Source organism: Taudactylus pleione, unplaced genomic scaffold, assembly GCF_031769625.1.
Source record: "Taudactylus pleione unplaced genomic scaffold, aTauple2 ptg000652l, whole genome shotgun sequence".
Lineage (NCBI taxonomy): Eukaryota > Metazoa > Chordata > Amphibia > Anura > Myobatrachidae > Taudactylus > Taudactylus pleione.
In genome coordinates, this window is record NW_028285054.1 from 1,096,895 (window position 1) to 1,113,242 (window position 16,348).

At 45.9% G+C, this 16,348-nt stretch overlaps 1 protein-coding gene across 2 annotated transcripts in view; it reads right to left on the minus strand.

The window, feature by feature from the left end:
* Positions 1-203: 203 nt before the first annotated feature.
* TDRD9 (tudor domain containing 9) overlaps positions 204-16,348 on the minus strand; it is a 331,496-nt gene continuing 315,351 nt past the window's right edge. For both annotated transcript variants that reach the window (XM_088455276.1, XM_088455275.1), the window contains exons 35-36: positions 16,085-16,157; positions 204-570 (exon numbers count right to left, since the gene is read on the minus strand). In XM_088455276.1, coding sequence (XP_088311402.1) covers positions 475-570; positions 16,085-16,157 — 169 coding nt within the window. In that variant the 3' untranslated portion in view covers positions 204-474. The remainder of the gene's footprint in view (positions 571-16,084; positions 16,158-16,348) is intronic.

The window sequence follows — 16,348 nt, forward strand, 5'->3', positions numbered from 1 at the left end:
CTGTTATGATCCGTGTCAGAAGTACAACGCAACAGCTGGGTCACACAATACAATATATTGTACTATGCATCGTATAGTATCTACCCAGCATTTGTGTTGTACCTCTTGAATTACCTTAAATTGTGCCTGCTGCCCAAACAGCAAAGGCAGCATCACAAACCTTTCCAACCTTTCCATTCCCAGTTACATCAGACACACACAAATGATTTGGAAACTTTTTATTCCTGATCCCTGCTAGTAAACTGCAAAGAAATAACACAAACACTAACACTTTGCAACTGTTAATAAGCAATTTTTCAGTGACGTAACAACTAGTGGACAAGAAACCAAAAGAAACTAAAAAAATAAAAACCTGATTTCACCCAGTGATATCACACGGTAACATCCCTTTTTTTTTTTTACTTAAGTGTTAAGTGCTAGACCGTCACTTTTTTCCCCTGATGATTGAATCTGTATTCCCAACAGGTATCATGTTTAAGGGTTCAGCATTACAAACTTGTGTAACTGGTAAATGTATGAATTTGCCTCATCCGTTTTTCCTGACTGGTCAATGAGGTATTTTGGATCCACCTAAAAAACAAAATGCAACATAAAAAGATATTAAATAGTGACCCATTCCTATGTAAACAAGGGATGAACAGCTAAAACAAATGGTGTTATTGAAGTTCTCATCTAGTCATTTTTCTGAACTTCAAAAGGAAAAAACTAGAAGTGGCGCTTAACAACAAGCAGCTGTAAAAGGAGGGTGTTAATCTCCTTAATGCAAATCAATAGATAAGAAATAAAAAATAAACAGCGCTAGCGTGGGAGGTGTTGTTCTAAGTGGGGTTCAGGAAATCACCCTGAATATTACTAATCTATAACAAATGTATTCGCATCTGGCTTGGTTAAAAAAGCATTTATTCCATCATATATAAAACACAATATTAATAAACTGCTCCCTGCATTGGAGTAGTAATATAGCTGCACAAGTATGATATCACAAATATATATATATCAGTCAATTGACTCTGATGTCTTACTCATAAGGGAGGCACTGGTATAGGTAATAGACGTCAGTCTGTAGATTCCGGAGAATGTTCCAGTATTGAAAGAGACGTTACCAATCCTGGTTAGCAAGATGTCCTCGCAATAGTGTCCTCCTATGGAGGGATATTCCAGTGGTGTCTCAGAGGAGAAATATGTACTGGTCCGGATCCTGTTGGAATGTCCACAGTGATTTTAAGTCCTCCCAGAGTAGAATCAGCATAGGGATATCAGTAGGCACTGCACATGCACGATGTAGTTAGCAAGCTCAACGCGTTTCTGTGTGGAAATGCCCACACCTTCGTCAGGAGCGAGTGTGTAGATGTCTTTGACTGTGCCAAATATTTATACCTCTTTAAATGAGTAGATCAAAAACAGATGTGCAGATCATCTAAATCAATTAACCAAGCCAGTGAACAAAAAACAATACATAAAAATCTCTCTGAAGGCAATCATAATATGAAGTCATATATGTTCCCGTAAAAACTACAAACGCGTTGAGCTTGCTAACAACATCGTGCATGTGCAGTGCCTACTGATATCTCTTTGCTGATTCTACTCTGGGAGGATTTTAAATCACTGTGGACATTCCAACAGGATCCGGACCAGTACATATTTCCATTCTGAGACACCACTGGAATATCCCTCCATAGGAGGACATTATTTCGAGGACATCTTGCTAACCAGGATTGGTAACGTCTCTTTCAATACTGGAACATTCTCCGGAATCTACAGACTGACGTCTATTACCTATACCAGTGCCTCCCTTATGAGTAAGACATCAGAGTCAATTGACTGAATATATATATATTTGTGATATCATACTTGTGCAGCTATATAACTACTCCAATGCAGGGAGCAGTTTATTAATATTGTGTTTTATATATGATGGAATAAATGCTTTTTTAACCAAGCCAGATGCGAATAATTTGTTATAGATTAGTAATATTCAGGGTGATTTCCTGAACCCCACTTAGAACAACACCTCCCACGCTAGCGCTGTTTATTTTTTGTTTTTCTGAACTTCAAACTTTGGTGGAATAACTATTACACCTATTTCTTATGGGTTATTTCTCTAAATGTGCATTAATAATTAGGAAAGTGTGTCAAACTGTTCTCCCCCTTCATAAACCACACATGAAGGTGCCATAAAGATGGTCTCCTAAGCAGGCCCTTTGTTTCACTATATAATGGACATGCCTGATGAAGTTGTGCGTGCAATGAAACGCATTGGGTAGCATTATTTTGCTTAACTACTGAGGAGACGTTGGTGGCTACCAGGATATCTGTTCGTTCTAGGGATGACTAGGAACTTCTGGGAAGTCCCATTCCTAAAGAGGTTCAGTTAAAGGTAATTTGTTTCAAAGTAAGAATTTTAAATCCTTTCTATAATTAAAAGATGTTTTTCATATACAACACAAAGAGTGGCACATGGATATGACTGCAGTGCTAAAGAAGGCTGCTCAGGTGGATAAGCAAGTTAGGAGTCCATAAGGAGATTCCTTGTGAATAAAACCCCAGATAAGCATACTATCAATCCTTCTTGTACACAGATTTGTGGACTGTTGCTAATTGAAAGTAGTTATAAAAATAAGAAAAAAAAAAAGTGCCCCCTTGGTTAGTTTTTTTTGTATGTGAAACGGATATAGGCACACACACACACATTAGAGAGAGAGTGTGTCCAGTTTTGCACAAGTTTGCATGGAAGCACTAGACCAGGGGTTCCCAACCACGGTCCTCAAGGCACACTAACAGTCCAGGTTTTAAGGATAACCATACTTGAGCACATGTAACTTAATTAGTACCTCAGTTATTTTGATTTATCTATGTGTGCTCAACCATGGATATCACTAAATACAGGACTGTTGGTGTGCCTTGAGGACCGAGGTTGGGAATCACTGCACTAGACTATAAAACCGTAATGCCAGATAGGGGAGGCCATAACCAGGGTAAAGACTGGATGGCAAAATGCGTAGGGTCCAGAAATTCTAGTCAGTACTTTTCTCAAGATGACACCTTAAACCATGTAGACACTTCAGCCTGTTGCCATTACTGTCCGGCTGGACAGTAGACTACAGGTAAGCTTGATATTTGTATTGTTTTCTTTTTTATTAACAATTTGTTCCAATAAATTACAATAAGTACAACACAAAGATGGCCTATCTTGACTCATTTGTTCAAGGTCTTATTCCCATAAACCGGACCATTCCAAGAGAATCATTTAGACATCTCACAATTTGAATCTACAACTATTGAACGTAAGCCCTTGCAGTTTTTTTTTTTGTTTTTTTTACTCTTAAGATTACAATATGCTTAAGATTACAATATGCTGCATCAAAGGCACTCGTCCTTAAACTAGAAATTCTAAGGCTGGGTACACACACTAGACTGTGTGCTCCCAGCCCGACATCGGCAGTAACGGGACCAGACATCGGCAAGTGCATACACACTTGCCGATGCAGGCAGCAACGGAGCCAATGACATCCCCCATCAGCCCTGCATGTAAGGCGGAAGTGAGATGTTGCCGATGACCAGTGGGAGCGCGCATTGACAGCGACAGTTGGTGCACACCAGACGATGTGCCAGATAGGTCAGATTAGGGCGGATCTGACCTATCATCTAGTGTGTACCCAGAATAAGACTAATCTGCTACTGGTTTTGCATTGCAACAAGGAGAACATGAAATAAACCTCTGCTCTACAGTTACGGATTTTATGGTTTAAATCAGTCCTTCTCAAACTCATTCCTCAGGGAGCACTAACCGTGCATGTTTTCCAGGTCTCCTCACAGAATCACAAGTGAAATTAGCTCCACCTGTGGATCTTTTAAAATGTGTCAGCCAGTAATGAATACACCTGTGCACCTGCTAGGAAAAATGGAAACCTTGCAGCGTTAGTGCTCCCTGAGGAATGAGGGGCCGATTCAGAGATTTATGCTAATGCAATCGCAACTGCAGTCTCACAGATCGCAGTTGCTAAAATATGCGAATGCCTTCCAAAACTTAGCCGAGCATAGGGACGCCCACTGCTGTCTTCATACCCGTTCGACAACTAACAGCAGCGTAAAAGTCGGTACCATCAACGCACATCAGGCAGTCAAGCACCATATAAGTCACAATTGACTCGCCGCACAATACTGCATCTCTCCTGACACACAGAGCGCTCCTGACATCACAAGAGGGCAGGCATTTAAATTTGCCCACACAGTTGAGCTGTCAGTCACCGGCGGCCCCTGCAGCAAATGTACAGGAGGTTGGCTGACTTTCCGCAGGTATATCGGCCATCTGCTGTGCTGCAGGGCAGGTGCAAAATGTCTTACATGGCCAGTGTCACGTCTTTCGAGACCTGCCTAGAATCGGGACTGCCCCAGATAAATATATAGACATGTCTATGTGCGAATAGAGTTGCATGGAAGATAATTATAAAATCCATATTCCAAACACTGTTAGCTATGTATGAAAGAGCAGGTCTGCCTGTGTATTGCAGTAATCCTGACTTACCAGGGAATTGGAAGGACATGCTAACCCAGCAAAGAGGATTACTTTATGAAATTGAATGAATTCTGATAACAGCATCTCCTAGCAATGCTGAAGATTAAAATACAAAATGCCAAATCCAAGTGTCACACATATAATCCAGTATGATGACCTGGTTTAGCCTGACAAATACTCTCCATTTCAAAATAAAGTGCTTCACAGCACAAATGTAAAATACCCCAACACAAAGTGCTCTACTTGCCTCAAACACACACACACACACACGTGGCATTCTCTTTTTAAATCTACACAAATGTATGGGATGACAATTGATTTTATTAAGGAGTTATCAGAGTCATGTCAACATTCTTTCAAATTGAACAATGGGCCTGATTCAGACCCACTCGCGAGCGGCTGTCCGCTCGCAAGTGGGTCGATGTTATGCACTGAGCATGCGCACGATGGAGGGAGCTCCGTCGTGCGCATGCGCCAGACGCGACGAGCGAAGGAAAGTCCTTCGCTCGTTGTGTCCGATCAAAGGGGGCGTGCTGTCAATGTTGATTGACAGCACGCCCCCTTTGGTGGGCGTGCCTCCCTGACGGGGGCGTTCCCACGGGAACGCCTCCCGTCAGAAGCCGGCCCACTGACATCACTAGTGATGTCAGTGGGAGTGATTTTGGCTCTGATAGAGCCAAAATCACTCCGGAGCTTGCGGTTGAAAACCTCAACCGCAGGCTCCGGCTCGCAATTTCGATGGTCGCGATGGTCTCGACCATCGCGGCCATCACAAAGCACGCTCGTATAGCCTGTGGGTGGTGACCCACAGCTATACGAGCGTCCAGGAGGACGCTCCATGAAAATGGAGCCCGGCCCTCATTCAGAGCGTGCGGCTCTGAATGAGGGCCAATGTCCGTAGTTAAGTGCAGTTAAATGAATAATAAGTGCTGGTCAAAGTCAGCCAGAATCAGGCCTAATATAGAGGGTTTGAGACAGAACTAATTGCTTCCAACATCCTATAACTCGGGTTATCACAGTGGCTAGAACTAAACCATGGCAAATATTTTCATTGTTTTGTCCATTTTCTTAAAATAGATTTTGAAACCCTATTATATTTGACAATGATCACTAGGAGTATTATATTTGTTCAACATTAATTACGTAGACACAATGCCGACATGGCTGTAAAAAAAACAAAAAAACCCACAATGGTCATGCGGACATTTAGCATGTCAACTACGATGTGTCGAATTTGCGTTCCAGTCAATAGATCTACACTAAAAAGGTTGGCAATGTCTAGACACCAAATGGGAGACAGTCAATAGGTCGACATGGGACAAAAGGTAGACATGGATGAAAATAGACAGGGACAAAAGGTTGACAGGGTCAAAAGATCAACACTGAAATGATCGACATGTTTTTTCTTTTAGGGTGGGGCGTGATCCCAGACGGTAGGCACTTACCCCAAACATTAGGGTTAGGCACCAGGAAAGAGGGATAGGGTGACGATTAGGGTTAGAAAACAAAACAAAGAAAATTAGTGTTGGCTATTTTTGTGTCAATATTGTGTACATGTTATCCATGTCGACCTTTTGTCCCTATCGACTGTCTGCCATTTGGGGTCTCTCTTTTTAGTGTAGATCTTTTATACCAAACCTGTCAAATTTGTTAAAATGTTGACAAACTGTTCCTTATGTAATTCTAACCCTAATCCTGCTGGAAAGGTCATTAAAATGTCAATATTTTTTGATGTAGACGTTCTTTGACACTGTGCAGGTGTTAATCACGCAGGTTAATCAGTCGACATTGATCAGTTGACATCGATGTCAACCTCTTGCCGTTAACATTTTGTATGTCATAGTGAACGGGTGACATTCTGACTGCATACCATCACAATTCTTTTTTGATTAATAAGGAAAGATTACTATACAAATTAAACATCATGGGTTATATGTCCACAGCCTCAATATTATTGGTTGCTGGTCTAAGAATATAGCATTTTCTGTAATAAGCATTTGCAAGAAATTGTTTACCATATATTTGTGTTAATAAACCTACCAGTGTATTGTGTGTGGGCTTGTCTACCATGGAACCAGTATTTTACAAAATTAGAAAATAAACCCTTGCGTAGATATCTCCTGTATTAGGCTAACTTAACTAAGGTTTAATACATTATTGTGGATGGGGACTGCGGATTTACCAAGCTACATTTAGCCAACGTCCTTGTCGGACGGCATTAGGCGCAATGTGGATATGAAGGTATTATTGCCAGAAAGGGATCTCCTGATCCCTCTCCGGCAGCTTTCGTCCTTCTTGTAGTATGATACTGTTCATGGTCAGCAGTTTGCTGCGTAAGAAAAGAGAGTAAAGCTATAGCCATCACTTCTCTGCCAAGCTCTTCAACAGGACAGCCTCTCATCAGCGCTGCCGTCCCGCAGATATATATGCTTTAATACAAGTAATCATTGCTTATTGCTGCAATAAGGAATGATCATTTGTAGGGTGGCTTTTGTAATATTGATAAATAGGCCCCTTCAGAAGAAGATATTATAAAGAGCATTATAAGCCAATTACATGCATCGGAAAACTATTTCGTAGGTCCTCCCAGGCAGAATGAATACTGAGGTCTGTATGGTAGTGGTTTGATCTCTAAATTTAGCTTTTAATACTATGGTAATGACTGTGTTGTGTATAGTGTACAAAAGATCTCAATGTTCACTGCAAGTATACCAGTACTACATAACCTGCAGTGAAGGCATCATGTTTACCCTAGGGGTGTTATTTACTGGGCAGACGACCGATTTATCCAATTAGCGATCGGATCTGGAAAATGTTCCTATCCAAGAATGTTTCCAGCACATTCTGAAGTGAAGAGTGATTCATTAGCAGGTCATTAGCGTATAAGGAGATTTTTTCCTCTAAACCTCTTAGTCTTAAACCTATTCTGTTTTTATTACTACATATTAATTGAGCTACAGTAAATGTTCCAGTGCAATTACAAATAAAGCTGGAGACATTGTGCAACCTTGACAAGTGCCTCGTTCCATTTGGAAGTCCTTGATAACGGATCAGAGGGTTGAACCTTAGCCAGAGACGGAATGTAGTATAAAATGTGGCAACTTTAAAAGTCTACGACCAAAACCTTATCATCAAGATGACAGACCATACAGCAGTAGCAAGCCAGCATTGTCACGTAGGAATGGAAAATAAAAGAATACAATCTGCAGACATTACTGGTGGTAGATCTACGCAGCATGAACCCAGATTGATCTATTCTGAATAATAAACATTTCTAGCATTGCTGTTGATCTCAATGTGTGCACCTGGCTCCATAGAAGGTTAAGCAGACCTCTAGATTCATCCCAGCGGCCGCAGAAACCACAGAGTTATAAATCCGTTTCAGTGTATAATTAAAATCATACAATAAGCTGGTGTGGTTCCCAAAGAGCGTAAAGAGCAATGATAAATCCCTTGAATCGTACATGTCAAGCACAGGCACTTCAGCTCATTAAACAAACAGGTTTGCACTTACTGTGTTAATAGTTGTATAGTTTCATATATTCACCTTTGAACGTGCCTATATAAAAAGGTAGCTATCCTTCTAGATATCTATCTATCCATCTCTCTCTCTCTATATATATATCTCTATATCTATCTATCTATATATATTTTCGAATACATAGGGCCGTATTCAATTAGCGGCAAAAAGCCGGAATCCACGAAAAAATATCGCGGATGATGTAAAAAACTTTTTCCCGTATTCAATTGCAAAGACTTTTTGCGTACGCGGAAAGTCAATGCAATGTAATAGGCGGAAAAGTTTCGCCTATGAATAGCCGGTAGAAAAAAGCACAGAATTGCGGTTTTGGGGTGCAAAGGTGCGGAAACCCCTCTGCACCCTTTGGACAGCCTCCCAAAGGGTAACTGTGTAAAAAAAAAGAAAAAAAAAAAGTAACACCCCAAAAAATGACTTTGAAAAAGGGGGCGAAAAAGTTCAAAGTGGGGGCACACACCTAAAAAGTAGCGAAATAGACTTTTGGGGGGCCAGCAAGTATGGGGGAGGTGTTTTTTTGGATTGCAGGTGCTTGCTGAAGGTGCATTTTTGGCATCACTGACAGGACTACTTATTTTCTCCAAAAAAAACCCCCTGCTTTATGCTATTCTTCACTACTTGTGCAAAGACGCTATATAGAGGCAATTGAAAGCACTTAAGTACCCAAAATAGCTCCAGGGAGGTTAACCGGGGACATCTATACTGATCCCCAAGGTTAGTGCATCTTTTGGGGGGTGTTAGGCTGACTTCCCCATCTCTGACAGCACTTTGCCTGTTTGAGTTTCGCCAGGACGAGATTTTGCGTCCTTTGGAATTGAATACGATGAATAGCTTGGGCGCACACGATAAGTTTCCGCAGCCAAAACACACGATGTAGGCAGAAAGTAGATTCCAACAGCGGCAGCAAAATTATTGCAGCTAATTGAATACGGCCCATAATGAGCAGCTCTCGTATACCGGCAAGGGCATGTTTATGTGGCGCATCCTGTGACATCACCAAGCTGCCAGCTATCAGTATATAGGCTCTGCACAATCACATGATCTCCTTTATACAGGCTCTGAACAATACAGTAGTGTCCTCACAAGCAGCTCATTTAAATAATGCAGAAGGCATTAAAGACACAAAAGGGAGTGTCATGGATTTATAGCAATTTCTCAGCAATGTTATACGTTTTAATAATAACTTTAAATTGAAATTAGGCTTTTATACCGGCTGCACTATATTTTTCATGACAGGCACCACGTCTAGCAGCCCAAGAAGGACCCACAGAGCGAGTGGAATGAGCCTTAACAGAGGCTGGAACAGGTAAACCTTCCTGTACATAAGCCTCACCCAATAACAGAACAAAGCCAACGGACAACAGTTTGTTTGTGGGCAGGCCAACCCCTCTTATGAAAACCAAAGACTGCATGTTTAAAAACACACCCTTGAGACTGGACATTAACCACATTGCCTTGAAGAAGACCCTCTGTGGGTCGAAACGCGTTGGCACCAGAACCATAATCCTATTTAACCCACAAGCGAGGACTGGAGAGAAACACTGAATCCACAGTGTCGGCTGACACTTACTGCCAGGACACGTAACAAGGGACACCAGACCAGAGAGGAGGATCCCAGAGATCATCGAGCCGGCAGGGGTAAGAGCGGAGTCCTGTCGAGGCAGGAGGAGGTGAGTGCCTTAGCAGGTCTGGAGAACGGGGACTGTTCCCACCAGAGCCATCTCCGTTCATCCGTCTCTGTTACACCACGCAGTCCCGCCCGACTGGACGCGCCGGTGGTCACGGAGTCAGCCCGGTGCTCTCCGGCGAGGTCCACGGCCCGGACTCTGTGTTAGTGTCCTACGCCTCCCACTGCTATCCAGGTATATACCCGTACTGCTTACCCCAGAACATCACCCCGGGCATCTATACTCATCCTACACGCCGCTGTCCACTGACTTTATCGTGCGGGACGCCGCACCAACTTATTCCCCCCCCTTACACATTAACTCTTCCCAGCCAAATTATCTCCAGATCCCAGCAGTGTGTTGTTTTATCACATCATATCTCACTTTGTAACAGTGGGGGACTCATTCTCTTACAGAGAGGCACGCACCTCGAGACTTGCCCCATACAGCTGTACACTGCATACTCACCTGCATGTGTATAATCTGACGATTCATTCACCATCCACTATAATACTTTGATAATATTGTTTGCTCTTTATTCATATATGTTTTTCTTCAGTAAATATATATCTTTTAGCCAATTGGGTCATTTTGTATGCACCATATGCAATCATACGTACTTATATATTTGTAAGGGGTATAGAGCGCATTTGCTCACATTTGAAAACCAAAGAGGACAAAAAGAATCGGACCTTCTAACAGAAGCAGTCCGATCAACATAAACTCTGACAGCACGGACAACGTCCAATGAAGCCTCGCCAGCTGTAAGATTAGGGGACTGAAAAGCTGGCACCACCAGTTCCTGATTGATGTGGAACTCGGAGACAACTTTAGGCAAAAACTCAGGACGAGTGCGAAGCACTGCTCTATCCTGGTGAAAAATTAAGAAGTGGGGACTACAGGAAAGTGCCCCCAACTCGGATACCCTCCTGGCCGAAGCAATTGCCAGGAGAAACACAGTCTTAAGTGTTAACCACTTGAGGTCATCCGACTCAAGAGGTTCAAAAGGAGGTCCCTGCAGGACCCGAAGAACCACCGCCAAGTCCCACGGAGCCACAAAGGGAGGCTGGATTCTAAGAACACCCTGGAAAAAGGTGTGAACGTCAGGCAGTGTAGCGATTCTACGTTGGAACCACACAGACAGAGCCGATACATGAAACTTCAGGGAAGCAAGACGTAAGCCCAGGTCAAGACCTGACTGCAGAAATGCCAAAATCCTAGAAACCCTGAACACCTGAGGATCAAAGTTTCTGGACTCACACCACTGAAAGTAAGTGTGCCACACCCTGTGGTAAATCCGTGCAGAGGCAGGTTCACGCGCCCTCAGCATGGTACTGATGACAGAGCTTGAAAAGCCCCGGGACCTTAAGACGGCTGTCTTAAGAGCTACGCCGTCAAAGACAGCCGACCCACATCTGGGTAAAGGCAAGGCCCCTGAGACAGCAGGTCCCGACGCTGAGGCAGAAGGAACGGGGCATCTACGGACAAGCTGCTGAGATCGGAGTACCAAGGATGTCTGGGCCACGCTGGAGCCACCAGCAGAAACGTGTACCCGTCCTGTTTGATTTTTCTTAGTACCCGAGGTAGCAGGGAGATCGGAGGGGACAGGTATGCTAGGTGAAATGTCCATTTCACCGACAGCGCGTCCACCAGGCTTGCGCCTGCGTCCCTTGTCCTTGAGCCGTACACGGGTAACTTGTAATTGTGACAGGAGGCCATCAGGTCCAACTCCGGCAGTCCCCATTTGTCCACGAGAAGTTGAAACACCTCTGGGTGAAGCGACCATTCCCCGGGATGCACGTCGTGATGGCTGAGGAAGTCTGCCTCCCAATTGAGGACTCCCGGGATGAAGACTGCAGAGATTGCTGGAAGGTGGCACTCCGCCCAAGCCAGGTTCTGAGACACCTCCGACATCACAGCTCGACTGCGAGTTCCTCCCTGGTGATTGATGTACGCCACCGTGGTGGCGTTGTCGGATTGCACCTGAACTGCCCTTCCGTGAAGAGCGGTGCCTGATGACAGCAGAGCCCTGTACACGGCCCGCAGTTCCAGCACGTTTATGGGAAGAACTGCTTCCTCCACAGACCAACGGCCCTGAAGAGACAACGAGCCGATCACTGCCCCCCAACCCCGGAGACTGGCATCTGTTGTGAGCAGAACCCAGTCCGGGATCCAAAAGGGGCGACCCTCGATGAGATGAGCTGGCTGAAGCCACCAAGCTAGAGACTGGAGCACTTCCGAGGACAAGACCAGTGTCTGGGATCGGATCCGGTGAGGTAACGCGTTCCATTCCGATAGAATCTGCCCCTGCAGGGGCCTGGAATGGAACTGGGCAAACTCCACCATGTCGAATGCCGACACCATGGACCCTAGGACTCTCTTGGCCGAGTTTACCGACACCCTGGCACTGCTCAGGCAACGGTGTATCTGCAGTTGTAGGGAGGACATCTTTTCCGGAGTCAGGAAAATCTTTTGCTGACGAGAATACAGAAGGGCTCCCAAATGAACCATCCGTTGTGATGGGATCAGAGATGACTTCTTCCAATTTATCAACCACCCGTGTGCCTGAAGACAAGCAATGGTCAGGTGGAGATGTCGAAGTACCACCTCCAGGGAGCTCGCCAGCAGAAGATTGTCCAGATACGGCAGCAGCCGTATACCCTGGCCCCGAAGGTGGGCAGCCATAATTGCCATCACCTTGGTGAACACCCTCGGAGCCGTAGAAAGGCCAAAAGGCAGCGCCCGAAACTGGTAGTGATGTTGCAGGATAGCAAGCCTCAGATACCGCTGGTGTGCCGGTGCTATGGGCACGTGGAGATAGGCGTCCTGGATATCCAGGGAAACCATGTAATCCCCGGGTTCCATCGCCAGAATGATGGAATGTAACGTTTCCATCCTGAACTTGGGAACTCTGAGGTATTTGTTCAGAGACTTCAAATTCAGGATAGGGCGAAGAGAACCATCGGGTTTCTGTACCAGAAACAGAGTAGAATAGTACCCCGTCCCGCGTTGAGACTGCGGAACGGGAACAATGACCACCTGAATCAGGGAAGCTTTGGTCTTGTCCAGAGAAGGACTCGTACAAAAAAACTGGTGGGGCGGCCTGACCCGAAAAGACAGGGCGTACCCTGAGAGACTACTTCTCGAACCCAGGCATCCGTGGTGGTATTGTGCCAACACTGGGCGAATTGGAGAAGTCGGCCTCCCACTCTGAGGTCCGCCAGAGGGAGGCCCGTCCCATCAGGCAGCAGGTTTATCCTCCTGCTTGGAAGAAGGGCGCCGAGCACTCCAGGCTTGCTTCTTGGGTTTAGAGGCGGTCTTAGCCGCCGACTGTCTCGGGAAGGACTGACCTTTTGCCTTACCTTGAACCCGAAAAGAACGAAAGGCCGAGCTCCGGACCTTAGCAAGCGTTGCCGCTGAAGGGAGGAAAGCTGACTTGGATTTAGCCAGGGTATCCACTATTTTGTCCAAGTCCGGACCAAATAGCAATTCTCCATTGAAAGGTAAGGCCTCCAGGCCTTTCTTTGAATCTGAGTCCGCTCTCCAGGACCTCAGCCATAAGGATAGGCGGATACTAGAGAGGTCAGCAGACTAGCATCCAAAGAGGCTTCTCCAATGTAGGAAGTAGCGTCTCTCATCTGTCCTAACAACGCCCTCTGGACACCCGGAGCATTGTCCGGAAAGGTATCCTCTAATGCGTTGGCCCAACCCTCAATGGTCTTGGCCACCCAGGAGATGGCCATGGACGGTCGGGCCACTGCCCCTGAGAGGGAGTAAATGGACTTTAAGCAAGTCTCAACTTTTCTGTCCGTGGGATCCTTCAGCGAGGATATAGACGGTAATGGCAAAGTAGCACTCCTTATTAAACGGGTGACATGGGAATCCACCGCCGGTGGAGTTTCCCATTTTTTACAATGTGCCTCAGGAAAAGGGTAATTAGAAGCCAACCGCTTCTGTGGCAGGAATCTCTTACTGGGCGCCTGCCAAGCCACCGCCAAATGATCCGTCAACAGATCAGACAGGGGAAACACCGCAGAAGCCACCTTAGTTTTTTTTTTTTAAACTAGGATACTTCGACTTAGGAGCTGGTGCCTCATCCTTTATTAGGAGAATGGCTCGCACCGCCCTAACCAGTGCTCGCACATTAATGAACGACTTGGTAACTACCTCCTGGACCAATGTGTCCGAGTCAGTGTCATCATGAACCTCCCAATCATCTGAGGACCCCTCGGAGTCCGATAAATGCGCCGCCTGCGCCATTAGCGTGCGTTTTTACGCCCCAGAAGGGCATGTCATTCTGCAACATTGACTGAAAAGCCGAAGACGGCGGCCGCCAAATTTTGTACTGAGTTGGAGAGCACATCCACCCAGGGGCCTGGAAGGGCACCACAGACTGCTGCGTCACAGGGGAAGCCTGTATATACACAGATAACCCCGCATAAGGACCAACAGACTGAGACCTAGGTGGGTGGCTCCGCAATAATTGCGGGACACCCGGGGAATGGGGGATGGCCGGCTGGGGCAACGCCCTAGTAGGGACAGCAGTCGGGACCGACAGACGGTCCGCAATAGACACCAGCACCTGAGGAAACATCGCCCATGGTGGTTCCAGCGTCATAGGAGGTTTTGATGGGCCAGGAACCACCTGGCACCGTCTACACAGGCCATCCTGTAACAAATCCTTCCTATCCACTCCTGCAGAACAGCGTCCGCAGGAGACCAACACCGGAGCCACGGAGTGCTCAATCTCCTCTTCCGACATGACAAACTATATTATATAAATAAATATATCTGGCAACAGAGTGGAATCAAGCGCACTCACCAGTGTGCTGAACAACAGCCCACAATATGGTACTGTGTAGCAAACAACTGTATGTGACGGACCTCACCAATACGTGATTTATATAGGTGAGGTCTGTAGAAACGCCCCTCCCCCACACACCTGTAGGGCTTGTAGGAGAAGTAAAGGGATAGGTATAAGCTGACAGTAAGTAGAAATAAGCACAGACAGGCAGCACTAGCAAAAGTCATATACCGTGCAGAGAAGATATACTCACTGCACCTTTCCACTACAATCAACCTCCCAGATTCAGTGTCTGGGAGGGCTACAGTGCTGTGTACACTGTCCTTGATCGGGGGAGAGGTACACAGGGGGAGCGGTCCGCGTGCTCCCTGAGAGATCTGCGCTGCCACAGATAAAATGGCCCCCAGAGACTTCAGAGGAGGAGTGGCCGAGTAACTGCAGCTCAGCGACGCCAGACTAAGTGCAGAAAGGCGCGCTGAGCTGAGGGGAGGAGCCGCTAAACAGAGAAGGCTTCCTCCCCTGGCTAGCTATTAACCCCCAGTTTGCCGGCATCCCGCTTGCCGCTAAATAACCGTGGTGGTCTAGTGGACTGACGGGGGTATTCCTCCAATGGAGGGGGAGCCCGCCGCCACCGCTAGCAGCCCCCGGTCTGTCCCCTAGAACCGGGGGCAAAGGACTGCATTTATAGTAAGACCCGCGAGCCGCCGCTAATCGGCGACTCGCGGCTTACCTTCTCCCCGGCGACTCCGGCAGCAGTCCAGGGAGGTCCCCAGAGTCCGGCTAGTACGGACTCTGGCCTCCCGCCGCGATCCCCAGCGCGATACTGGCGTTGCGGTGCCAGCGGGAAAGACGAGCGGCAGCGTGGGCGTCTATACAGACAGCCCTTCGCTGCCACACAGAAGAGCCCCTGTTAAAAATAAAAACTAACAGGCTTTTTTTTTTTTTTTTTTAAATGAAAAAGCTTTGGGGGCTGCTCCTGCAGCCCCCCCTGCGCAGGGTGACCCGACTCCGGCCGAGCACCAACTCAAACTGAGGTGCCTGTGGCTCGGGGGCGGGGTATAGAGGAGGATGGACCCAAGAGCATCCTCGGAGAAGCTAAAGCTTTAACTGCGTGGTGCCCGTGGATCCAGATCCAGCTATACCCCAAGGTCAACCCTGTTGACCCCCTATGGAGCCTGAAGTAGAAAGAAACTATTACGATTCCTGACCAATTAATTTGGAATCACTGCAATTTTCCATTTGCCTCGGTCTCCCACTGTGCTAATGCTTGCTCTATTTATTATTATTCGCTGTGCTTGGGATAGCTGGGCTACATAGACAACCTTACAAGTATATTAAGGGCCTGTTGTGGCATAGTGAATCGTGAAAAGCCAGGCAGACTGCAGGAAGACTACGGTTAAAAACAGCTGTTGCTGCAGCAATAAAATGTAGGTATTTTCTGAGCAAAAGGTTATCCACACAAGCTGTAGCCTATATTCTTATACGTTTAAAAAAGAAAAAAAGAGCAAATTAATAGGATAGCATCCCAGTAATATGTGCCAATAAGCAGGAGCTGGCCTCACCTCATTCCATTGGTACGGCTTACTATACCACTTCTCAGGTATCACTTCTCTGGATTTCTCCTTTTGAAATAAACTTCGAAAAAAAAGTACGTACGTGTTAGTAACAGGCACATTTTATTTTTCACACATTCAAAAACTTGAGCGAGAAGAGAATTATGCACGGTCATAACTATAATGCAAGATTTAATTATTTTGTAACATAGGGGGTAGAAGATTAGGGATCACTCCCCACCCCAACCGTATTTTTTTCGCAGCTAACTGAAT